General features: G+C 40.7%; 1 protein-coding gene across 3 annotated transcripts in view; it reads left to right on the top strand.

Annotated features, from left to right (window-relative positions):
- The window catches only part of NEDD1 (NEDD1 gamma-tubulin ring complex targeting factor), a 28,179-nt gene extending 9,033 nt beyond the window's left edge, over nt 1-19,146 (top strand). For all 3 annotated transcript variants that reach the window (XM_051632961.1, XM_051632868.1, XM_051632783.1), the window contains exons 6-15: nt 3,746-3,975; nt 5,011-5,212; nt 6,129-6,315; nt 9,450-9,581; nt 9,777-9,824; nt 10,265-10,488; nt 11,217-11,373; nt 11,682-11,838; nt 14,112-14,178; nt 16,876-19,146. In XM_051632961.1, coding sequence (XP_051488921.1) covers nt 3,746-3,975; nt 5,011-5,212; nt 6,129-6,315; nt 9,450-9,581; nt 9,777-9,824; nt 10,265-10,488; nt 11,217-11,373; nt 11,682-11,838; nt 14,112-14,178; nt 16,876-16,980 — 1,509 coding nt within the window. In that variant the 3' untranslated portion in view covers nt 16,981-19,146. The remainder of the gene's footprint in view (nt 1-3,745; nt 3,976-5,010; nt 5,213-6,128; nt 6,316-9,449; nt 9,582-9,776; nt 9,825-10,264; nt 10,489-11,216; nt 11,374-11,681; nt 11,839-14,111; nt 14,179-16,875) is intronic.
- The last annotated feature ends 7,630 nt before the right edge of the window (nt 19,147-26,776 follow it).

The following is a 26,776-nucleotide window of genomic DNA, read 5'->3' as shown; positions in this document are numbered from 1 at the left end:
AATGTAAGAATTTTTGACTGATAAAATGTTCCAAAGAGGACTTAATTTTCTCTTTGTGCTTTCAGCACCTTGTGCTAAATGTGTTTCTGGTAGTTCTGTGTGTGCAGAATTTCTGGAGATCGTCAGGAGTTGTACTTAGTAAGATGTAGTGAAAATTGATTTGTATTTGCTGTATTGTTATTTTTTCAGTTTTTACAAGTTAGTTCCAAAGCAGGACTCTTTCAAAATAATTGTCATTCCTAATAATCTTGAATTTATTAATGACTAAAATAATTAGAAAATGGTTGACCCTTTCCCACTTTATGCATACATTTACTTAAACATGTTTGAGTTTCACCTAGTCAACAGCTGTGCTTATGTAAAATAAAGCAAGTGTCTTAAATATCCACCTAGATCCAATTCAGATAAGATACTTAGGCTTGCCTAGTCAGATTTTTCCCAATAAAACATGTCTCATGCCTTTCCCATTTGATTCCGTGGATGAAATTGTAATGTGTAAACATTCTTGGACATCTTTTCAAAGAAGTACTAGTCTTTAAGTTGCCTCTCACATCCTTAGCTAATTTCTTTCTTGTAAGTAGTAAACCTTGTAGTTAAGCCATATGGGTTGTGTGCCCTTTTTAGGCTTGAAATTCCTATTGCTGGCAGTACAAAGGCCAAGGAGCTGTACTGGGGCTATTTTGAGCTAGGCTGGGTTGGAGTCCTTAGTGTTCAGTATCTACATAACAGAACTTTTGTTTCTAAGCTATAACTTAAGAAAAGGGACAGGATATGACAAACGAAGTTCAGGTGCTTTGGGAAAAAACTTGACTAGGAATGTTTTAAAATTCTGTGTGAGTTCATGATCCCAAACAAAAATCAACCTTTTTTTTTCTTTTTTTTGAAAAGACTATTTGGTGAAGACTGTAACTACATGTTAATTTCTTGTCACTAAGATAAGCAAAAACACTTGTAGCACTGAGTCACAAAAGATTTATTTTTCTGTGTATACCTGTCAGCTTTCATAGTGCCTGTATGTGTGTCTTAACTTCTCTGCAGTGAACACTGGATAGTGAATTGGGTTGTTTTGTTATAGAATTAATGTAGAGTTAATATGTAAAAGATGAAGACAGAATGTTACTTCATGAAGCCTATTCTTATTCTAAAATAGTTTCTAATTTGCCCTTTGATTATGGATGGAGTGGGAAATGAGGAAAATGTAGCTAAGACTTGTTGTAAATGATGTACTTGAAGCACCTGCATCTTCATACTTGATGCTTTTGCATATGAAACTTGGTTGTCTGCAGTTTCTAACAGTGCTAAGCTTAAAAGCTGTTTTTTTTCACCCAAATGTTTATCAGAATTTTTATCTTTTTTTAAATTTTTTTTTTTTTTCTCCCCTTATCTTTAGAAAACTTCAAATTAAGTGGCTCACTTCTGGGAGGAGAAATGTTTTGGCTTTGTCTTGTCAAGCAGCCTTTCAGAAATGAGGTTCTTTCATGCTTCCTGCTGTCTGGACAGGAGTTTGAAATTTGGATGTGTAGCATAGTGTCAGGGATGCTATGGGATGAATTTGACTTTCATAAAAGTGTGCACAGATTTAAGCTCCTCTCTTCCTCATATCTGATCTAGTAATTGCACTGCTGCAAGTGAAGCTAGTTGTTCACCTAATTAGGTGAAATTGAGGAATGAATAGGAGCTTCCCCACACCTTCATCAGCAGCCTGAAATTAAACTGTGAGGCTGCTCTGTGCTGTGACTTCAGTGAGAAGTGGGGAGCAGAGGTAACATGGGGAAGGAATGCATATGAAAAAAAAAATTGAGAACTTGTCTTGGACCTTTGAGATTAGAGGAAATATAAGAAAAGAAAATGGGAAAGCCTGTAGCATAGCATGGCATGTTTGAGGAGAGCTAGGAGAGTAATCTTGGTGGGTAGGAAGACAGAGGAGGGAGAAAATAGAACATGAGCAGATGACAGGGCAGTAAGGCTGGTATCTGGAGGTGAAGAAGTAAGAGAACATTTCTTTTTAAAATTTAAATAACCTGAAAAATTCTGACAAAAATGTCTGCATCGTGTCCAGTAGAGGACCATATTAATTCTAAGTGTCGTCTTCTGTCCTATTTGAATATGCAGTTGAGGGTAACACTTCTTTGTGGAGCAATTATACTTCCAGTGAGACATGCAATACAAATGCTAGGATTTATGTTGGAGGCATAAATATCTGCATTAAAATGAAGTTAAAGAGAGAAAGAGAATAAAATCCAGTATAGTATGTTGCAATTTGGATTATAGTAGAATAATGTAATAGCTTTTTGGGAGTATTTTCAGGCAAGTAAAATGTAATGGGTCTCATATCTGGACTTAAATCACTTGATTCAGTGCCTTGTGAGAAAATACTAGGATGGGGTTTCAGAAAAGAATTGAGGATGGGTAAGAAATTTGCTGTAGGAAAGAGGACAGGTAATATTGAAAGAAGATTTGTTTAGATTATCAATAGCTAATCTTGTTTAATATTTTCAGTGATGGTTTTGTGAGATGTAAAGGTATGATCGAGACACAGTTGGAAGATAATGCCTGTAAGAGAGAGGATTGTGACAGTATTTAAAAATTATTGAAATGATAGACAGGAGGACAACTATGATAGTATAGAAATCAAGGTACCAGACTTAGGTTCCAACTGAGGCTTTCTGTATTAGGCTAAGATTTAAAAATTCTCAAGGGAAAGAAGGACTGGGCACCTTGTTCATGAAAATGGCAATGAGTGGCCAAAACAGATTGGATCACAAAAAATAAATTGCAGTGTAGGATATATCAGGTTAAGTATTTACAGTATGACATGGAGGAAGTGTTGCTACTTTTCTAAAGGGAGCAGCAAAATATCTTGAGGATCATATAAGATTTTTGCTTGTCTATATTCAAAAAAGAGTCTAACTGAGAGAACTGCGAAGAATCTGTGATGGTAGTGAAAAACCAGTCATGGGAGGCTGAGCCTTGCTTAATGTTTGTATCAAAATAAAGCCTGAAAGAAGCTGAGGTGGCTGTTTATGAAAACAGGGAAAAGCAATACTGGAGAGTTAGGGAAACAATTTAAGTGTAAGTGCATTATTGTCATGGGAGTTAATTAGTGCAAATAGATCAGAAATTAAATTAATCTGGAAACTGAGTATTGTTACTGTAGTTAGAGCAGTGCGGTTCTGAAAGATCCTCTGAAGTCATGTGATGGAACCAAGACTTCTGAAGGGCAATTTTAACTTCCTGTATTACATGGTTCTGTGGTAGGAAGGCTGCATGTGAGAAACCAGGCATATTATACTCTTCTATGGTCCTAGGTCACAGGGTGAAGTCTGAATAACTGAAATCTGTCTTACATATCTAAGTATTTCAAATCAGTGGAGGGGAATTATGTTTAACATTCATGGCAGGAGTCCAATCAGTGAAATAATGTAGCTTTTCCCTTGTTTAATTTTAGATGTGGTGTGGGTTTTTTTGTAGGGTGAATGATAGCATCACATTTGCTGAAAAATGAATAAACCTTTCCAGAATTGTTTTGGTACCTCATACAAAAAAAGAAGTTTGCTTCCAACAGCAAAAATAGCATTGTAATGAAAAATGAGTATTTTTCTTAATTATTTTTTATTTAGAGTAGCCAGCCTCTGTATAGTACCTCAGTGTAACATCTGTGTTTCTAATGTGTTTCCTTGTTTATATAACAATTTACTATGTTTAGTAATTGTATTACAGTTCATTTTTTGTGTCTGTTTTACAGCCTATTCGACACCTGAAATATTCATCCTTTAAGAAATCCTTGCTGGGCAGTGTTTCTGACAGTGGAAATGTAACTCTGTGGGATGTAAATAACCAGATACCATATCATAATTTTGAAAATACTCATAAAGCACCAGCTTCAGAAATCTGCTTTTCTCCAGTCAATAAGCTACTGCTTGTAACTGTAGGTTTGGATAAAAGAATTATTCTCTATGACACTTCAAGTAAAAAGTGAGTAAAGAACTTTTGATTTTATAGGATCTTTATTTGTGTTTTACAAACCAAAAAAGCATGTCTAATTATGACATGAAATATTTAATTCGGGCTACATTCAGAGTGGTTGAAGCGGTTGGGGTATCACTACTGGACAACCTGTTCCATAGTCTTTTTGGTGTTTTTTTTTGTGGTTAGTTTTTTGTTTGTTTGTTTTTTGTTTGTTTTTAAAAAAAACAAACACAAAACAACCAACCAAACCCCCCAAAGAAAAAAATAAAAAAAAAATCCAAGGCATGCATGGGCTGGTTGAGGTGCTACTTATGAGTAGGCTTTTCTTGTTGGCACAAGGCAGTTACCTTCTGTGCAGGGCAATACAGCCTGTGAGGACCTGCAGCCACCTGAGCTTATATTTTCTAGTTAAAGATACAAGACATAGCTGTGACAAGGCACATGACGTTGCCAAGATAGTGAGCCTTAAAAATGGAAGAATATTGACTGAAAAGGCAGGAAGTGTGGGCCATAGATGATGGGGCTGTTTAGTAAGAGGGGTAGGATGGCAGATGGTTTCATGAGACTTTGGTTTTAGTGTGTATTGTGCCTTCATCATAGCTGAATAAAAGCAGGAGTCTGTCTATTTTGGAGGCAGTGTAGTAACAGGATGCAAACTAGGACCTGAAGTTTTCTACAGTTATGAGAAGGTTAGAGTTCATAGGCTTGGGAAGCCAAAGAGTATGATTGCTGCTGGAAATTATGATACCAGTAAATAATTTAAATGTCAGAACTGGTGTTACGAAGGCAATGTGATCCTGTCATGGTGAAATCATGTGGAGTATATGTAGTCTTTAATTGTTATGCATGAACACTTAGTATAAACCTAATCAGTGTTCTGTAAAGATATTTCACTAAATTTATTTGGCGCTGGAGAAGTGGAACTACTCACTTGTAGCTGAATTATGAAAGCTTTTAAATTTTTTTTAGATACTCTGTTTTGAGAAGCCTAACTTCTGAACTCTAAAAGCTTCTTTGTCCTGTCCTTTCTCCTGTTTGAAGATTACTGACAACAATAGTAGCTGATTTTCCTCTGACAACAGTAGACTTCATGCCTGATGGTACCACTTTGGCTATAGGATGTTCCCGCGGAAAAATCTGCCAGTATGACTTAAGGCAACTGACATCACCAGTGAAAACAGTTATTGCTCACAAAGGCTGTGTGAAATGCATACGTCTGCAGTTCAGCAGCACTTTTTCCAAGGTAAAAAACTTTCCTTTTTATTGCACAGTATGAAGGTTAATGAAAGCAAAATTAGTTTAAGTTCCAAAAAAAATTAGCATATAGATGCCAACAAGTGGTTCATGCCAACATTGAAATTATAAACTGCTCAATCTTAAGTGCCATTTTAGGAAGTTTTAATGTGGAATTTCCACACCTTCCCCCAGCCTCAGTGTAGAAATGAGTGAAGCTTTAGTTTTCAGTTTCCTGGTGTGAATATGATGCTGCGGCAGATCATTTGGAGACTCCTTAGATTCATTTGTAGGTAGTTGCAGAAAGGTCTGTAATGGCCTTTCTGCTTATGGGGAAGACAGAGGTGCCTGTCCTGAAGTATTTTGCGTGTTCTTATGTGTGATTTTCTGCAGGCATATGTAAATGGTGGAGAAGTTGATTAAATATTAGAGAAGGCTTAAGAAGTTCTTTCAAGAGTTAGGCTCTACTCTACCCGGAAACCCCATGTGTCTATTCAGTGGAGATGGAGAGACTCTTTGAAGTGAATGCTTTACCACTCTGAGACCTTCCACCTCTTCTAGCACACTTGCTGCTATTGTTTGACTATTCCTTTACAATCTGGAGTCTCTAATAATGTATTATTGTATTTTTCCTGTGCCAGAGCCTAGGATCAAATTGGCTCACTCCATTGTTACCTTAAATTCTGTTGCTATTCTTTTACAGGTCCACACAGTATTCATATAATAAGACAGATGTTTCCCACATTCTTTGAAGTTACTTTAAGATGCTTTTTTTATATTTTTAAAGGCATACCTCCTACACCACTTCTGCAACTAGAACTGATTTTTTTTAAAATATTTTGAAACAGAATATTGGCTTATATTTTTAGTTCTAGCTGAAGAAATAATAAGTTCTCTTGATTTGTTCTATTTTTTTTTTTCTTCAGTCTAATCCTACAGGTTCTTCAAATAAACCTGTATCCAAAAAGGTAGAAGTCAAAGCTGGCAGTAATCTTGGAGGAATTCAAAATACTGGCATAAAAAACATTGGCTCTCAAGCATCAGCAACAGTTTTACCTCATCTGACATTGTCAAATGAGAATAAGGGAGGAGAGATTCTTCAGGAGAAAACAGGTAGTGTTTTCATGCTACTCTTATATTTGGTATAATGTAGAAGATAGGAAGAAATATTTCATGCCTTGACCAGTACAGTATAAACATTTAAGTGAGGGAAGGACATTTGTTTGAAAGAACTGTGTGTATGTGTGTGCCCATCTGCACCTTCTTATTCCTCCCCTATTACATTAGACATACCATGAGACTGGGAAGTGAATTAGGTCCTACAACAAGCTTTAGACATTTGAAATCTAAAATTCTGGACTTGAAGCAAAAATGTGTCTTTAAAGTTTAAAACAGAAAACTCCATGGTGGTATTGTGGGTCTGTCTCCTGCACTCAGACTTACAGATCAAATTGTGTTTTATGACACAATGTTTGTATGGAATCCAGAGCTAATGGTTTGTAATTCTATTAATAAAGAGCAATAACAGACCTTGTGAAAACAAAAACAAACAACCAAACAACCAAAACCTAGGAAAAACAAAACAAAAACAAAACACTAGTCCAAAAACCTAAGTGAGAACTGAACTGTATTTTTGTATGAGGCATGATTCCAGTATCACATGGTAGGAAAGATGCTAAATATAGTTGCAAGTATGATTAGTTGTATAACTGTACTTGCTATTTGTGCTTCTGAAATTAACAGGTTCTTTATAAGAATTTGAGTATTATTCTAAAATTCTGCCACAGTGTGAAGTGTACTCTTAACATTTTGTTTAATTCAGGAGTTCTGGAAATATGGTCAAATCAGTAACACTGTTAGTCTGATTCTTGAAAAAAAATCTCAATCCATTTCAATGCAACAGCACTTCTTCCCTCCCTTTTTAAATAAGGAGGGATACATTTAGCAGCAGTAATTAGCCAGTAAGCCACTGCAGGTCCACAGGGATGTGTATTAATGACCTCCCTTGGGTAGGCAGTGAAGTACAAGGTGAAGTAGAGTGCATCCTGTCTGTGGAAGAGATTTTGCTAATGAGCACTACTGAATGGTGTAGAAAATGTATTTTGGTTAAAATGTATGATTTGTTATCTTTATTTGACAATGTTATGACTGTTATGCCTTAAACAGGGCCATGCATAATCAAGAAATGTTTTAAAAAAATAAAAGCTTACCAAGTAAAACAAACATTTGTCGTTAAACTGAGTACTCACTTTAGAAGTTAAGACCTCTGTATACTTGAGAAGATAGGTCTTTAAACTTACAAATGGGAATGGATGAGAGACCACAAACTGCATTTGTTCTGTGGAAACTCTTCTAGACCTTGATTATGGAGTTTAACTTTGGAGACATAAAGGGCTTTCAGTACAGTGATCTGAGAGCATATTTAAAATAACTACAAAAAAATCTGTTCATACAGTTTATAAATGGACTGGGTCTTTTTGTCACAGGTATTTTAAAGTATAAAAGTATAAATGAAGTCAGAATGTGATGAGAAGTTTGGATGTATTTTGAATTGGTTTCCCATAAACTTCTATTTAACAGCCATCCCCTGGTTTAAGCACTTACTGCATTTAGATTACTGGGAGTGGGTAAAAATAGACAAAAGACATTTTGCCCTATTTTATATTATGCTTTTTTCCATGTAGATCCCCTGTAGATTGTGGCACAGGTTGATACTACACTTCTAGTGTGACTCAGTATGCCAAGTATTTACTTAACTAACAAATGCAATCCTATCTGTGTCACATATGACATATCTGAAGGAGTGGAAAATGTGCTATCTTAATACATTTTAAAATAAAATCTTAAACCTGACTCAAGCTCAGTTTATGTAAATATTTAGACATGATTAATTGTAGTCATTCATGCAGCCATAACTGGATCACTTGAAGAAGTAATCCCACATAGAGAATGAAGGGTTTGTGATTTTTTAAATTAAAGTAGGTACAAAGTAAAGCTTTTGTATGCACAGATTATTTATAGGAGATTTATTTATGGATTGCACAGCACTGATGCTTTTTGCCTATGTTTTAACTTAAACAAGTGAAAGTTAGGTACTTTCAGAATAAGGAGTTCAGTGAGGGCAGAAGAGCTGCTTATTTACAGTCCTCTCTTGGTTTTCAGATACACTAAATTGTGAAAGTTATATAGGTGGTTGTCTCAGCAGTTCAGTTCACTTCTCCATGTGTTTCTCATCTAAAAACTGTGGTTTGAATAATTACTGGGATTTTTTTGGACTTAAGGTATGCGTCCGTTCTTCAGACAACTCTCCCTGCTACCATGCGTATAAAAGTTAACCTTTTTTGCCCCAAATTGGGTCAGGGATGGTGCTTGAGGGCAGAGTGGGGAAAGGTCTAGGAACAAGTTTCTTTTGTCTGCAACTGTAACCCCACTCTGATTTTCTAGTATTAGAAATAAGCAGAGAATATCCTAACATCAGGTAAGCTTTAAAATAGGAGTTTAATAGAATTTTCGTTAGAATTCTTAATGGCCCCAGTGAAGCAGATTTCTCATCTTGCAGAATAAATTGAAATTTTGATCATCTGAATGTGATCATCATCTTACTCTGAGGGTAACAGAGTACTGGAACAAGCTGCCTAGGGAGGTTGTGAAGTCTCTATCTCTGGAGACATTCAAAACCCACCTGGATGTGTTCCTTTGTAATAAGCTCTAGGGGATCCTGCTCTATCTAGCAAGGGGGGGATGGACTAGATGATCTCCAGAGGTCCCTTCCAACCCCTACTACTCTGTGATTCTGTGATTCTTAGCAGAAGGTACATTAACTTCTTTTCATTTCACTCAAAACCACCATAAGTCTGCTGAATTCGTCATGTAGATTTATCTGAAAATCAGTGCATTCTCCACTTTGACAACTCTCCTTTTTAAAAAAAGAGGAAAGGAATCCAGCTGTATCTCATTTTTGTTAATAAGTATCTTAGCTTTTAGTTATATTTACCTGCAATGACAGCCCAAATGAGGAAGTTAAAGTTGACCCTCTAACTGGAATCCATAGAGAATTTAAAGTCCTTGCAGGACTTACCAGGCATCATATTTGCTGTGAGATTGTTTAGGGATACTGTGTTATTTTTAAAAATTATTATTTAATTATTTGAATTAATTATTGAGTTATTACTGTGTTATTTTTTAATTATTATTGAATTATTTGAATTATTGTTGAGTTATTAACTGAATGTTATTGTCCTTTTAAGGTTTACCCCATAGTTGCAGCTTGGATGTGATTCCATCTAAAGAAATAGATCATGGGAAAAGTGCTGATTTAAATAATTTGGATGGTTTGGGTCGAAGTAGTTTAGGAGATGTTTTTTCTCCAGTCAGAGAAGGTAAGTTGCTAATACTGAAATTTCTAAACCATCATTCATCTGCATATAGCATGATGTTTTGACATGTGTGTGTTACTGACCACTGTGCCTACTTGGTATTTTCATTTGTCTTTGATTATTAACTCAATGCAATGATATGAATATTGATGTAGGTTTCATTTAATAAACATTTGTCTGTGTTCTTGTACTTTGTAGACACTATTGCAAGTAAAGGGAATGAAGATCCTCAAGGAAAACGAGATGGTAAATATACTTTCCATGTATTTTTTTCTTTGTCAACCTTTGGAGTCCTACACTAGTTCTTGCACACTAATGTTTTTGTGCCATTGAAACTAAACGATGAAGGCAGACACTGAAACAAAAGATCTTTTCTGGAACTTGTCTAATGTGTTGAGGTGTTAAGATACAAGATGGTAAAAGGAAAACCAAGAGCATGGTCCTAAAGTGATTTTGCTTTCACTTTATGCACTTTATAGTGATAGATGGAAGCTTTTCATGCTTTTTTATTTTCATAAGGACAGTGACAGTGTAAGTTGGATTTAAGGTTTTAGTTTTTGTGGGGTGCATTTTAAAATTATTTTTAAAAATTTGTTTTGCATGGATGTGCAGGCATTTTATTTGTGGGTTTGAATTGGTTTGTGTCTTTGTTTTTTGACCTGTGTGTTTCATTCTTTCCCTTTTAGTTCTGGATTTTCAGTCCTACAGTGTGGGTTTGGATTTTCTCCCACAGCTTACCACTGCCTTACCAGTAAAAAGAAATCCAGTGGGCAGCAGTGCTCAAGGGATACAGTCTAGCCCGTTACATGCACTTGTGGGATCTCCAACTAAAGAAGAGGAAGAACATCCAGGGACTGACACCAAGAAACTGAATCTTGGAAAACAAGAACCTAAAGAAGTCTTAAAGCAGGTATACCCTACTGATTCTTATTATGAGTGGTCTTTTTAGAATCTTGACAGAATACTAGTACTTGAAGGAAAAATCCTTAATAGCATCCCAGCTTATCGTATTTTGCAACTCTGTTTCCACTACTGACACAAATCAGTAAAATCTTTTTCAGTTTGTGTGTTGGTCTTCAGCATTGCAAGATATGAATGTATGCTTCTCTTTAAGTTCAGTTCACAGAAGTTCATACAAAGCAAATTTGAGCTAGCCTCAGGAATATTTTTGTTTTTCTAGAAAATTAAGCATGACCGTTTGTTGGTTGCACCAGTAGGATTGTTTGTAATTGATTAGGTCATCCCCTCTCTCTCTTCATTCCCTGTTCTACATCTCGATATTCTTTCTTCTTGAGATATCCTTTATATGTGTCTGCTGAGACCCTGGCTGCTTTTGTAGAAGTCTGAGTTTGCTAGGAATGATGTTTATAACTGCACAAAATGTTTGATTTGAAAATTAAGAGGCCCCTGACTTTTGTACTCCTTTCTGTGTATATGCAGTTGAGGCAATTTTGAATATTTTAAAAATAAATTTTTAAAATGTCTTGCTAGAAAATTAAAAGTATATCTTTGTGAGTAGATTCCTAAAAATAACAATGTTGAAAGTGCATTCCTGAAAAGTTAGTCTTCAGGTGTAGTTAGAAATTTTGAATAAGTAGAGTTAATCCTCTTTCTTTTTAAAATTATTTTTATTGTCAGCTTTCAAAATCAAGCTCGTCAAGTTCAGAATCTGCAACTTCAAGTTCTCCATCATCATGCACTGTAATAAAAGTTTCTAACACAAGTGAGAGACTAGTGAAGAATATTCAGGCCCATTCTGCATATGATCTACCAGTAAATGGTACTACCTCAATAAGTAAGTTGACCATTTTGGCCCAGTTTTAGGCATGGTTGATTGCTAACTGATGTGAAACCTGGTAAAATGGCCTTAGCATTAAAACAGAATATCCAATTTTGATTCTTCTGTAAATCCAGTTAGCCCTCTTAGAACAACTCTGGTTGCCTCTGAAAAGGCTTATTCTAAACCGGTTTGTTTTTCTTTTTACTAGGTAATATTTGAGATACAATATTGACAAGCGCAGAGACAAATAAAAAAACCTATTGTGCTCCATTATGCTGGTTTGGGTTTTAAAAATGTTATTTATTTAATTTTTAATTGCAAAGGTACAAAGATAACATCACCTGTTACTACTGAAGTTGCCAGTTCATTGTCAGAAAAAATAGCAGAAACCATTGGGAGTAGCAGGCCAAATGCACCTCTGACATCCATCCAAATAAACTTCATTCAGAATATGATACAAGAAACAATGGATGACTTCAGGTACTGATATTCATGAAGAACATGATTGTTTTTATTGGCATGTTTTCTTAGTAAGATGTTTTAGCATCTGCTTTGACATATTTTCTGCTGGCGTTAGAAAATGACACCATTAATAGCCCTGATCTTCAAAATCTGGGTATGAAACTTATTTATTTTTAATAGCTCAGATGACCAATTAGACTTATGTCTCTGAAAGTTGTTAAAGCCTGGCTTTGCTAACAGCTTTTCAGGATGAGTGTTTGAATACTTCTTGGATGGTAAATTTATCTACATAATGATGTTCTTACTTCTTTAGCCTTGTGCTGGTTTCTTTCTTTCCCTGCTCATCTCTTGTCCCAGCAGGAGAAATTCCTCTTAAAGTTGACATTGTGGGGAGTTTGATCTAGATGACTTCTATTGGCTTTGAGTATTATTAGCTTGGCATGTATAAGGTAAAATATTGTGTGTATTTCTACTGGTGAAACTTTGCATTAAAATCATGTCTGTGCTGTAAATGATGGTTATAAGTAAACATGATGGTGATCATGATTTGTGGATACCTAGCTAACATTCTACTTATTATTAAATCAGTCAAATTAGCATGGATTTAGAGTGGAGTTTGAAGGAGATGAAGTGGTTGAGAGAGTTGGATCTCGGGGATCACTTCCCAACCCATGTTTAAGATAAAATAGGTTAACTGAGATGGTGGAAGGGAAAAGGATTCCCGAGCAGAGGATATATTGCTGTGTTGAAGACAAAAAGCAATGCAAAACTAGCTTCAGAGGTCTCTGTGCTATGGCTGTTCTTTGTCTGCCAACAGAAAAATACACTGAATGTTATTAAATGTCTTTACTTAAGAATATAGTATAATAAAGCTCCCCTGGGATTTTTTGGCTGTAATGACACGTCTGATCAAAAACTATAACTTTCCCATGACTTAAAAAGCAGTCTATAGATTGCAGATGGTTTGTTTTTCTTTAAAGTCTGATCAGGGATCACAGTGTTGGAAGGCATGCTTGTCAGTCTTGTACTTCCAGTACCTGAGATCTGGATCCTTGGAGATTGTGTTTCTCTTCTGACCTACACTTCCTGGAGCGGATGGAAGGCTCTGCGGCCCCCTTTTCCAGTTTTAAATTGTGGCTGCATTCAAACTGAATGTAAAAGATTGTTTGTACTGAGGTCAGTAAGAGGGAAGGAAGCCATTACAAGCTTCTAATTGATATAAATACCTTTCATCCTTCAGAATCTGAGGAAAGGATTTTTATTGCTCTTGCCTGAAATCCATTTCTCTTCAAGTCATGGGAAAAAACTAAGGACCTCAGAAAAGGACCAAAAAGCTGCTTGTTTCTTGAACTTCCTGTCTTTTGGAGATAACTTACATCCTGGGGTTTCTAAGCTGCCTGCTGGCATCTGTGCTTAATACATGGTTTTCCTTCAGTAGGAACTCTGAAGCACAATAACCTGTGGAAATAGAAAGTGATTAATATATTCCCTTTGGGTTTGCTATATATTTTAGGAAAGGAGAATACAATACGATCTCTGTGTCCACTTAAGAAATGCCTTACTTTCTCAGGCCATTAGTACCCATAACACAGGATTTGGTTTTAGATGACTGCACTGTGATGCACTGCTGGGGATGAGCATATGAGCTAGTCTGCTTTTTTTGGTGAGATGCCCTTGTTCTTCCTTAGCATCAGGAAATGTTGTGTTGGTGTAGTGTTCAGAGACTATTTCCAAGCTTGGTTCTGCCAGTGTGGAATCGTTCTTTATGAATTGTCAATTCTTGGAAAACACTGCTACTACTTCTCATGAGATTAACCTGGAGCATTCTGTGGGCTTGAAGATACTGTGTCATTTATCACAGTTCATGTTTTGGGCCCTCTTACAAAATAATGTTGAAAGTGATGTACTGAAAAGCTGTATCATCAGTTACACATAAATATCTTTGCAATACTTGTGATTGAGGGATGGACAATCAGCTTTGAATGGTAAAAATGAGATAATTTACATCTTGCAAGCAAAGAAAAATACTGTTATCACCACATATATTTAACAGAAAAGTTGTTAAGTCTTTCTGTACACAAAAAATGGTACTTATGAAAGTCAATGTAATAAAAAAGTACTCCGGAAAATAAGCAGTAGAGGAGTATGTTTCATGTCTTGAAGTTTTTTAGACTCCTGTTTCACTGTGTCATAAAGGTGAGGAAGTGTGGAGTCCAGGGCTTTGAGGACAGGAGATAATTACTGCTTCCTAAATAAAACTAAGGATTATCCTTTTGAAATTCTTTCCCCAGAGAAGCATGTCATCGAGATATTGTGAATTTGCAAGTGGAGATGATCAAGCAGTTCCATATGCAGTTGGTATGTACAAAGAGCATGGTGGGAAATACATGTATATGGTGGGAAATAAATATATATGTGTGTGTGTATATATATATTTATATGTATTTATGGTGGGAAACAGATGTAGCTAGGGGGAGGGAACCTCCATTCATCCCACACCAATCAATTCCAGTGTGATGCTGACACCAGTAATAGATGTCCAGAGCCTATAGAAGGGGTGCAGCTCAGCAGGGGAGCACCTGGAGTGCTCCATAATCAAATCCCAGCCCCTCCAGCTGGTCAGTTTCCTTCATTGGAGGGGAATAAACAGGAGGAGTTAGAGATGCGTGCGTCCCTCCAGGGCTATGATCTTAGTGGCAACAGAGGGACCTGGTGGGATGGTTCCTATGAGTAGAGTGTCAGAATGGAGGGTTATAAACTCTTTAGGAAGGACAGGCAGGAGAGACGAGGTGGGGGTGTTGCGCTCTGTGTCAAAGACCAGCTGGAGTGCATGGAACTCTGCCTGGGGATGGATGAGGAGCCAACTGAGAGCTTATGAATTAAGATTAAAGGGAAGGCAGGCACAGGTGACATTGCAGTGAGCGTTTGCTGCAGGTTGCCTGACCAGGAGGACAGTATAGATGAGGCACTCTACAGACAGACAGGAGCAGCTTCACATTCACAAGCCATGGTGTTCATGGGTGACTTCAACCACCCTGATATCTTTTGGAGGGACAGCTGTGCAAAGCACAAACAATCCAGGAGGTTCCTGCAGTGTGTTGATGACAACTTCCTTTTCCAAGTAGTTGGGGAACCAACAAGGAGAGGTACTATGCTGGACCTTGTTCTCACCAAAAAGGAAGTGCTTGTGGGGGATGTTAAGCTCAAGGGCAGCCTTGTTTGTAGCAGCCATGAAATGGTGGAGTTCAAGTTCCTCAGGGCAGCAGGGAGGGCTCACAGCAAGCTTACTACCCTTGACTTCAAGAGGGTAGATTTCAGCCTCTTCAGGGATCTGCTTGAGAGAATGTCCTGGGATAACATCCTGGAGGGTAGAGGGGCCCATGAAAGCTGGCTGATATTTAAGGATCACCTCCTCCAGGCCCAAGAGCATTGCATCTTAACTAAGAGGAAGTCAGGTAGAAACTCCAGGAGGCCAGTGTGGATGAGTAAGCAGCTCCTAGAAAAGCTCAAACTGAAGAAGGAAGCATACAGGGGGTGGAAGCTAAGGCAGGTATCCTGGGAGGATTACAGAGAGGTTGTCTGAGCAGCTAGGGATCAGGTTAGGAGAGCCAAATCCTCCCAGGTGGAATTCAGTCTCATCAGGGATGTAAAAAGCAGTAAGAAAAACTTCTGTAGGTATGTTGGGGAGAAAAGGACATCCAAGGAGAGTGCAGGCCGTCTCCTGAAGGAAACGGGAGACCTAGTTATGCAGGATATTGAGAAGGCTAAGGTTCTCAATGACTTGTTTGCATCAGTCTTCTCTGGCAAGTGCTCTAGCTCATTACATTCTGCCCCTCGATTCTGCTCTGGTCAGACCCCACCTGGAATACTGTGTACAGCTCTGGTGCCCTCAACACAGAAAAGACATGGACCTGTTGGAAAGGGTCCGGAGGAGGGACACAAATGATCAAAGGTCTGGAGCTGCTGTGAAGACAGGTTGAGAGATTTCAGGCTGTTCAGCCTAGAGAAGAGAAGGCTCTGGGGAGACCTTATAGTAGCCTTCCAGTACTTTTGAAAGGGGCCTACAGGAGAGCTGGTGAGGGGCTTTTCACCAGATTGGACCGGTGATTTTCACCAGTGATAGGACAAGGCGTAACAGTTTTAAACTGAAAGAGGGGAGATTTAGGTTAGACATCAGGAAGAAATTATTCACCATGAGGGTAGTAAGGCACTGGAATAGGTTGTTCAGAGAGGTTGTGGAAGCCCCCTCCCTGGAGGTGTTTAAGGCCAGGCTGGATGGGGCTTTGTGCAGCCTGCTCTAGTGTGAGGTGTCCCTGCTTATAGCAGGGAGGTTGGAACCTGATGATCTTTTAGGTCCCTTCCAACCATATCTATTCTATGATTCTATGATTCTATATTCCATTTTCAGTAATATCAAGGCATGCCAACTTCTCTCAAAACTGAAAATCAATTTTGTTTATTAAGAGCAAGAAAAGGAGATTGGATGTGATGGAGGGGAAAACTATGAATTGGAATCTATTAAACTGGTTTATGCTTGATAAATAAAGGGCAGATATGCATTGGGTAGGTATAATGAATTCCGTATTTCAGGAGTTATATAAAGACAAAAGAAAAACAAACTCGCATGTTCTTTGGACAGGACGAATAGGTGGGGTAAGGAGGAGACAGACGGAATTCAGATAGAAAGCTTCACTTACAGGTTCTGCATGCACACTGAACTATGTTCTGTGTTCTTTAACTTTGACTGTTTATGAATCTTTGTTCTTTTGATCTGCATTAAAAAGACCTTGTCTTGGTACTGAACATTTTAATGGAACCTGTTTTATTAGATTCTCATCCTGAAGAAGTGCAAAATATCCTTTGATAAAATATTCGCTAATGTATTAATGATCAAAATACTGTATGTCAGCATTAAAAGTATTCTTACTTTTCTTATCAGAAGTTTTGAAAAACAGTATTATCTAAGTTATTTTCAAAAGGGATATGAAAATGGAGAGTCTAAAACTGGAATAATTAACTTTATACCTGCTGATTGAGCTTTTTTCTTTTCCCTAGAATGAAATGCACGCTCTACTTGAAAGGTATTCTGTAAATGAAAGCTTAGTAGCTGAAATAGAGAGACTACGAGAGGAAAACAAAAGACTGAGGACTCACTTCTGAGAGATTTATACTGCTAATTTTATTAGCATGAGCTCATTACAGGTGGGCTGTTGCTTATGGCAGATCATCCATCATCACTGAAGTATTGTATGAAGACCTGCGATTATTTTGAACATTGATCTTCTAAATAAATGGTGTCACATACTATATGTAGTTATAGAATGTTGCAGATAAATACTATATAAAGAACTTTTGCATACTCGTGCTAACCACCTTGAAATAAATCATCTAACAGAAAGCTGAAAGGATAAATACAGAGTTTTAGCAATCTGTGAAGTGCCTTTTTTATAAACGAAATAAAACCAGGATGGGTGCCTTTTCTGCAAGAACTTTTTGATACACCTACTTTTCTATCTGCTTTTTTTACTTTAGTACTGTCTGAAACAATCACTGTAGCTTGCCTTTCAGATACTTTTCCTTGGAAAAAGAAGAGAGAGAAAGCTCAGCTTCTTCATGACATGGAACCTTGTTTATAAGAAGCTGAAAATTACATTATTCAGTTAACTTTATTAAACTGGGAACTGTTCTATCCTGGGTAAAACTAGAGCTTGAAAATACTCCCAAATTCATTGCCATGATCTTTCTTACTGTATTTGTAAGTCTGTAATTTGTGCTTGTCTGCTGTGGACTTTGATGTTGCAAATCCTACTTCAGCTGCACTGTGAGATCTTTGTTACAACTTTGGCTATGAAACTAAAATTCTTTTTATTTACATGTATTTAGGCTTCAAAATGTAAGTATGCTTAGCCATTAATAATACAGCACTGTTTGTAAATGCAGTCTTTCAGTCTTTGACTCAAGCCTCTTTCAGTTTGTAGTGGACAACACCTAATATTGAGTGGTTGTGTTGTAGTTTTGAATCTCATTGTTTTAGCATTATTGTGGCCTTTTTGAGGTAGCTGAGTACCAAATCTGACTAATATCCTAGTTGTATGATTAACATAACAAATGTTAAAGGAAAATCATTACTTCAGTAGCATAATGGTATCGTAATAGGGAGTAAAAATTTCTGAAATGAAGCTTAGTATGAAGTCCTGACTGCTGAAGTTTGTGGGAGATTTGGCTTGGCCTTTATGATTGCCAAGAGATTAAATGAAATCTTCAAATTAATTAAAAAATCAAAGTAGAATTTTAAGTTAAACAAAAAATTTCTCTGAAAGACTTCTTCTATGAATGCTTCTTGCTATTTAAATTGTTCTGGAGGCTCCTTAATTTTCCCACTAGTATTTAGTTTTTTCCTTTTCACACAATCATTAAAATTTAAGGGAAGATTGAGAAGATGGTGAGTTAATAAGCTACAACACCTAGAGTTTAAATCCATCATGGCACTCTTCTCCGAGATGAGAAAGCCATAATATATAGTGTAACTTATTTTTATATATTGTAAAACTAAAAAAACCCTATCTATACCTTTTCCTTATTTTGAACTTTTTTTAAAAAAAGACTTTTCATGTCAGTTAATGACAAATACAACCTTGCAGCAAAATGTGGGTGCTCGAGTACTCTTTAATATTAGGGACGAGACTTCATCTGTAGTTCTACTGCTTCTGTAAGCTTGTAAAATGTTTCTACATTACATAAAACTTCATGGTTAGAGGAAGCAAAGTAAGTTAATTTTATTTTTTTTTTTAGTAACTTAACACACAATGTAGAGAACTTCTTTTATAAGTTCATAGGATGTGCAAGCTGGACACACTGACCATACAGTTTGTGAAGACAATAGTAGTTGAAGGTAGCAAAAATATCTTACAGTTTTTCTACATGCTTTGCAGTGTTAATGAAGTAACCTTGCATATTTGCATCTCTTGATTTGTTCTCCAAGTGCTCTTGCTAGTATACCCAGACAACAGCAGGGAATTAGACAAATACCTTGGGTATTTGGCTTGTAGATAATTTGTTTTCTTGACTCAGAACTGTATAATGTTTTTGTTAATTCCCAAACGGAGGTTATTATAGCAAGAGTGATTAAAAAGAGACATTTTGGCCTCTTGAAAAAGATTTTTAGGGCTGTTTTCCATATCTCAGGATTACTGTAGCACAAGTGGCTGCACTTGCTGTGTGGAGACCCAATATGCCTACCACTGTAGGGGTATATTTTGCCTTGTACACAAAACTGATTTGTATGTTAAAATAAAGGTTGTTTTAACCTTTTTGGGAAAAATAAAATGCTGTGGTGACCTACTTCTTTTGATAAAGGGAATAATCTATATTGTTGTACCTTAGCAGACAAGAGCCTGAGCCATAGAATATGTAGAGATTTACTTAAAATTCTTCAGTAATCTCTCTTCTGCCTCTGTGGCTTCACATAGACCATCAATTTTCACAGAAATACTCACATCACTTCATGCTTTTGGATAAAAGAACAGATGTACAGTTCCCCCTTCCAACTTGGAAACTGTTCCAGTCATGACAGAGAGATCATGTTCACAGCTCAAAGTAATGTGTTCAAGCAGATGTTTTGGGTGGGGGGAATTGTCACCTAAGCTCCTGGTGAGTTGGATATCCTGCATCTTCCAAATACTTAATTTACAGATGCTTCTTTTTAAAATTCCCTTCTCTCGCATGCAAATATCAGACTTTGTGATGGGAAGTTTATTTACAGTTTCAAGGTTTATAGGCTTTGAAAACTGATTTTCATTAACTGATTTATTCTCACAGAAATGCAAAATGGCAGTGTATCCTTACTTTCTGGCCACAGCCCACCAGTGACTGCTACACACACTATGCTGTTCATAAACACCACAACAGGGATAAATTTGGAAGTTGCTCACTTCCCCTTCTGTACAAGAAACAGGACATACAGAAGGGAAGGAAGTCCTTTACAGACTGCGTTGCCAAACTATAGTTCCTTGCTAGCAGACACTTTGGATACTAAAACTTAAGATTAAAAATAGTTGATATAGTTGGATATAATGATGATATATCAGACACTACAGGATGCTTAAGGCTTACAGTTGATGAGCTCTGTGCTTGCCCACCACTGCCTGTGTGCCTGTGTGATCATTACTGGTTTGTGTCAAGGGCTGGACCTTCTGGTCTGGCTCAGTATGGCCATTTTTGCATTACTTCTTGTGAATCTGGGGGATGATGATTAACAAATTCTCTCCATACTTTGTTCTTGAAGAATCTCCTACTCTTCCTTAAGCATCCTGTGCCAGACACTGGCAAAGATAAAAGGCTAGAGAGACAATATCTTTAAAACACTTCAGAATTTTTTATTAAACTGTGAAATTAGCTGTGTCTGGATGTCACTCTGTAGGCAAGAAAGTACAGACAGTATCTGTGTTCAGACACTTCATGTCTTCATACTTGTCTCTGGCACAGCTGTAGTACAAGGAAACATAACGGTGGAATCATCCTCAGTGAAAACTTCAAAAATAATTGTAAACACTTTTTTTTGTTACTTTTGACAGTCTAAACAGTGATCTATTTGTGCGACTTAAGAGCTGTGAGCAACAATCATTCAGGTGTGGACAATGATCTGTCATATCCAGTATCATGTCTGCATCAATACACGTTCTGCTAAGTACTCATGTTTACTGAAGTTACGGGCTCATATGAGATGTTTTCATTCCTTCCTGTGGAAAGCTAGACTTGGGTTAGAATGCATACCTCATGTTTTTTTCAAAATGAACTGCCAGAAGCTCTTTTTCCTAGAAGGTACCTCAGATTTCAGAACAAACTTAACTTAGAAATCTCTACTAAATCTGCAGAAATTTCCAGGTTATTCTCTTCATTTGGCTTTAGACAGCTGGTGACTAAAGTAAAGGGAAGGGAGGTGTAGACTGCTGATAGTTATTCCTTAGCCTTACTGGTATGTAAAACATTCAGACCTAAAATCGAGTAGACAGTGTCATTCATTTATCTGGACAAACTGTTACCAGGGCTGGAGTTGTTCAGTGGAGCAAGAACTGCCCCCCCCCCCTCCCCCCCCCCCTTTTTTTTTTTTTTGTACTGTGCCCATCTTGAAGCAGTCCTAGTCTCCAAATGCTGGTGCAGTATAAACAGTAATGCCTATGGTGTTTTGGGGCTCTGTCATGTCAGAATTTTGTGTCTGGCTTGGGGGTCTATAAAGTTGCCTGGTAAGTGTCCTGAGCTTATCCACTCTCCTTCATGTACTAGCCCGAGCAGTTCTCAGAGAGCAGCTTCCCAGCTTTGTGTTGCCTTATGTTCCACACAGTCACTGGCATAGCCACAGACACGGCTGCCTTTGGAAGGACTTTAAAACTGTCATTATACTTCTGAGAATCACATGAAAGCTGTTCTAGCTGTAGAAACTTCTGCTGTTGTTAGCAGAATACTGTTCACCCTTATATCTAACAGGTGTGAGTTGCAGCACAAACAGTTGTGCTTTGGGCTCTGCATCTCTTGAATTCATCATTTGTCCTCTCATTCTAGCTAAAAATACCAAGGCTCAGGTAAGTGAAAGTTATTATGGTTCCCATCCAATTTCTTACACTACAAAGTTCTGCCTCCGTATGGAAATTACTGAGAGACAATGCTTTTTCAGCCTATTATTTTGCAGGAATGATAATTTTGATTTATTCTTTTCATCCCTACTTGTCCACTGAGTAATGGAGAAAGAAAGAAATAACACAGAGAGAAGGACACAAGAGAAAAGAACACAATATCCTAAACAGGTTATTTATATGTGAGTGCCTTTACAGGTTACAAAAACGTGTATTAGCTCATGCAGGGCAGAAGTGTTTCAGAATTCATTTCTTAAAATTAGTGCTATAAAAAAATAGTACTGCTCAGTTGTGTTACTATAGCACTACTTACCAGAATGGCTGAATACCCAGAGGTGTCCAGCTGGAGATATTTTTTATAATTACCAAATTGCAGGGGGTGAGCTGTGTTTCCTGAATAACAAGTTCATATTTTTGTAAGGTCTCTGATTGGCCAACCAAAATAGGGCAAACAAACCAAATTAATCAGTTTTTGAAAGTTTTGGGCTAAGTAGATTGAATTGTCCCCCTTATTTCATAGCTTCTAAACTCAGAAGCAGTTCTGGGTTTATGCTGTTCCAGTTCTCAACTCTGAACAACTTCTTTATTAGTCAAAATGCTGACATCATTTGTTATCCAAGTCTACCTAAACAAAATGGTGCAAGATCTGTCTAATCCTTTAATAGTCAGAGTGTATTCGTCTGCTACTTACTGTCTTCCGCTCAGATTTTAAATTTACAGCATTACACAAGTGTCTGCAGATTTGTCCTATAGTTATGTTATTACTGAAGCCTATCCTCTTGACAAGAAAAGTCAGCAAGTCTTAAAATTTAGGGCAATTTTAAATTAAATAGATCCTGCAACCTCAAGCCACAACACACAAAATTCTTCCCATGCCACGATGGCCTTAAAAGAGTCACACATGGTGCTGGAGCTCACACTCCCACTCTTCCCTGCAGTGTGGGGAAGGAATGTCACTGTGCTGCATCCAAAATACTTGTCCACTGAGTCCAATATCTTATCAACTTCTCCGGCTGTGGGAAAGCCAGTGCCTCTCTGCCTCTCAGCAACGGTAGAAGCAATTATAATTCTCGTTTGCCTCAGAGGTGTTTGGCCCCAATTTGAAACCCCTGCTTCGAGACCTCCTTTCCAGGGTGGTGCACAGCAAAGTCCCATTCTGCCAGCAGTCACACCAGTGCCCTGCTGCGGGGCTTCCTTCCACCTGGCTGTGCTCCATCAGGTGTAGGTCACACCATTAATGGAGACTCACTTCACATGGCAGGTATGGGTGAGGCTTAAGGATATCTGCATAAATGCCATTGCTTGTTTCCATAGTAACTTTGATGCTTCAGAATGGAGAAAACAAAAAAGCCAGGAACAACAGGAGGCAACAATGCAGGGAGCTGAAGGCACTTCAGTGACATGTATTTGAGTTGCCTGGTGCTATTCTGAAGTCACAGAAAACCCAACTGTGACAGATGAGTGTTCAGTATTACAATTTCTGCAAGCCCAGCCCATAGTTGGTTTTGCTATTTATTTTGTTTGGTTTTAGCCTTTTTCAAGGTTAGTTTCTACATCAGTTATTAGGCAAGTGTGACGGCATTGGTGTGACTGTTCAGTATTTCCACCTGTAAGTGCAATTTAGGGGTCAGCAGTACCAGGGTTTGAGAGCTTTGCCATGCTTTTTAGAAATTCAGGAATTTAGGTATAAAAACCACATGGGACCATTGGGACTGAACAAGATAAGCATTGCTTTACCTTTTAAAAAGCCTATATCTTTGTAAAGTTGAAACGTACTTAAATTTCATGTAGTTAATTGAAAGTACTTCACTGATGGTGACTTCTCGTGTATTTAATGCCAAGTCAAGACATGTAATGTATGCATTTATTTCACTGTTTAAAGCAGCTGACTTGTGTTTTTGTCTTAAGTGGCAGTTGTGTGGCAAACCTCACAGGAATAACTTGCCTCATACCAAGCAAGGGAATTGGTAGCTTGTCAGTATTTCAGCACCAACACTGACCAACATTTTTGTACTTGCAGAAGTCACACAAGTCTCTTCACCACTTAACAATCATCTTTGTCAAGAGGTCTCACTCAGTGCAAGGGAAAGAAACCAAGTATTTCACATCTAGTCCTGAGATTTCACCAATTATTTGCTCTGCTTACAACTTTTGCCTCTTTCCATCTGTTTAGTCTCTGCATACATAGTACCAGAGTGATGAGGAAGAAAATTGTAACAGGACCGTGGAGGTTTGTCTTTCTGAGAGATTCAGTCTTGATTCTGTCAGTTTAACAGCTTTCTGGATGGAGAGTATGACTTCAGGGGATAGCCCACCTTTCAGGTTGCTGTGTTGTGTGTATCTTGCCCTCCTTTGTCTAGGAATCAAAGCTGGGCTTGAGAAGCCCGACTGCACTTGTTGATCATAGTATCCTTAGGAAGGAGAGAGAAGGAGAGACAGACCTATTGATGATGGAGCGATTAACCTGGTTCACCTGCTAATCTGCTTTGAAGACGGGGACCTTGAAGCTGATCTGCAATTGAAGAGAAAAGCCTGACTACCTGGTGCAGCAGCTCCTCTGAACTGAGATGCTTAAAAAAATAAGAATCCCTTTAATGTCTCCCTTACACAGTAGATCAGCTGTTTCCTACTTTTCTACACTGAAGCTGCTTTTCTGGCTTTTGGTCTTCCTAGAAAATTCCTAGGTGGTAACCTATCCTGGGACCACAAGGCTCAGCTAAAAAAAGCCAGCTCCAAAAGCAGAGGAAAAAGATGGAGACATTTCTTGCCACTGTTGCTGTGTGGTAAGAGCATCTGGGAATGAAAACAACTCTCAGAGGATTTACAGCCATTGCCACACACTGAGTCACAGCACTGAGGATTCAATAACAGGAGCCCTCCAGGTCCTTGAAATGCTTCTTTCAATGAGCATCCACTCCATCACACCAAGGCTAAGAGTAAACAAACTTTTCTATCCATACACTTATCTCAGCCACCTACTGAGTTTTCCTGATAATGTCATGCCAGGCTCCAGAGGAGAAAGCAGTAGTCAGCTACTCCTGGTACTATTTCAGCATCAGAGATCAAATTAAGGTCCCTGAGGGTGAAGGTGAGAGATCTTAAGTGATTGAACTTCAGAGGGCTTGTCTGAGAGCTTAAAAAAAACCTATAAAAATAGTACCTGTGGGGCTGTGTGATGAACACAGACATGGAAGAGATGGAGGGAAGGGTGAGCGGGACTTCTGCGCAGCTTGGGGGACACAGGTTGTGGCCCTAGGGGAGGCGGCAGGTTTGGAAATCGGGGCTTGGGTGCAGCTACATCTACGTCCAGGCCTCATTCCAGAGCATCCTCCGACCCTGACCTGCAAGCTAAGGCGGGAGTGGCTTCCTTCCCACGCCACGCAGTCCCCGGGGCCGCAAAGGCAGAGCTTTACCCCCCCCTCGGCGGGGCGAGGTGGGAGCCGCTCCCGCCGGTGCCCCGGGAGCCGCCGGTGAGCGCAGGACGGGGCGGGCCGCGACGCCGGGCGAGGGGACACGCGTGGGGCGGCGGGCTAGGAAGGAGGGCGGCAGGGGACGGCGACCCGGGAGAGCGGTCGGTCCGTCGGGACGGCCCGGGGGTCGGTGAGGGGGTATCTTTGCTCCCCGCCCCGCCGTGCCGCTGTGTGCGGGGCAGCGCGGGCGGGGGCACAGGCACAGCTGTGCTGGGTTTTGCTCCTGCTCACTCATCCCCCCACGCCCCAAAAAGGGTTATTCCTTCACAGGAATTACGGGATTACACGTGTAACTGCCGAGAAGCCGCCGCGGGTCTCCGCGCCGCGCTTTTAGCGTTGGACCCGCTCAGAGACAAACAGCACGAACCGGGGCCCTGCGGGCGCCTGTGCCCGCATCGGGCCAACTCCGGCAGATGCTCGCACCGCAGGCGAAGCGGCGGCGGGCAGGAGTGCAGGGCCGGCCGGACCGGTCCAGGAAGGGGTGCAGAAGGCGGGGCGCAGGCAGGGGCGCAAGCAGGCAGGGCGCAGGCAGCGGTATAGGCGGGGCGCAGGCAGGCGGGGCGCAGGCAGGCGGGGCGCAGGCAGGGCACAGACAGGCAGAGCGCAGGCAGGCGGGGCGCAGGCAGGGGCGCAAGCAGGGGCGCAGGCAGGCGGGGCACAGGCAGGGGTGTAGGCGGGACGCAGGCAGGTGGGGCGCAGGCAGGCAGAGCGCAGGCGGGGCACAGACAGGCAGAGCGCAGGCAGGCGGGGCGCAGGCAGGGGTGTAGGTGGGGCGCAGGCAGGCAGAGGTGCAGGCAGAGCGCAGGCAGGCAGGGGCGCAGGCAGGCAGGGGTGCAGGCAGGGGTGCAGGCAGATCGCAGGCAGGCGGAGCGCAGGCAGGCAGAGTGCAGGCGGGGCACAGACAGGCGGGGCGCAGGCAGGGGCGCAGGCAGGGCGCAGGCAGGCAGAGCGCAGGCAGACGGGGCGCAGGCAGGGGTGTAGGTGGGGCGCAGGCAGGCAGGGGTGCAGGCGGGGCGCAGGCAGGCAGGGCGCAGGCAGGTGGGGCGCAGGCAGGCAGAGCGCAGGCGGGGCACAGACAGGCAGAGCGCAGGCAGGCGGGGTGCAGGCAGGGGCGCAGGCAGGGGTGTAGGTGGGGCGCAGGCAGGCAGGGGTGCAGGCAGAGCGCAGGCAGGCAGGGGTGCAGGCAGGGGTGCAGGCAGAGCGCAGGCAGGCGGGGTGCAGGCAGGGGCGCAGGCAGGCGGGGGGCAGGCAGGGCTGTAGGTGGGGCGCAGGCAGGCAGGGGTGCAGGCAGAGCGCAGGCAGGCAGGGCGCAGGCGGGGCACAGACAGGCAGGGCGCAGGCAGGCAGAGCGCAGGCAGGCGGGGCACAGGCAGGGGTGTAGGTGGGGCGCAGGCAGGCAGGGGCGCAGGCAGGGCGCAGGCAGGCAGGGCGCAGGCGGGGCGCAGGCAGGCAGGGCGCAGGCAGAGCGCAGGCAGGGCGCAGGCGGGGCGCAGTACCTCCCGGCCCCAGCAGGGGGCGGGCACACCCCGTGCCTCGGCGCTCCCGCGGCCGCTTCGCGACTCTGCGCGCCCCTGGCGGCGGCTGCGCCCCCGGGCGGTTCTGGCTCCGCGGGTGTCCCGGGGCTCCGGGCGGTTCTGGCTCCGCGGGTGTCCCGGGGCTCCGGGCGCTCCGGGCTGGGCCGGCGCGGCAGCTCCAGCCCCAAAGCCGGCGGGCCGGAGGGTTTCCAAAGCTGTGCCACGGGCGGGGGCTCGGTGCGGGGGAGCGGTGACGGCCGCTGCCGGTAAGTGATAATTAACCACCCCCAAACGCGGGGTGGTCAGTGCTTCCCTGAAATTGGCAAGTGATGTCCCTGGTTTT

Source organism: Apus apus, chromosome 1 (assembly GCF_020740795.1).
Source record: "Apus apus isolate bApuApu2 chromosome 1, bApuApu2.pri.cur, whole genome shotgun sequence".
NCBI classification, from domain to species: Eukaryota; Metazoa; Chordata; class Aves; order Apodiformes; family Apodidae; genus Apus; species Apus apus.
The sequence above is the reverse complement of the archived record's forward strand: the minus strand, read 5'-3'. Positions and strand labels throughout refer to the sequence as shown.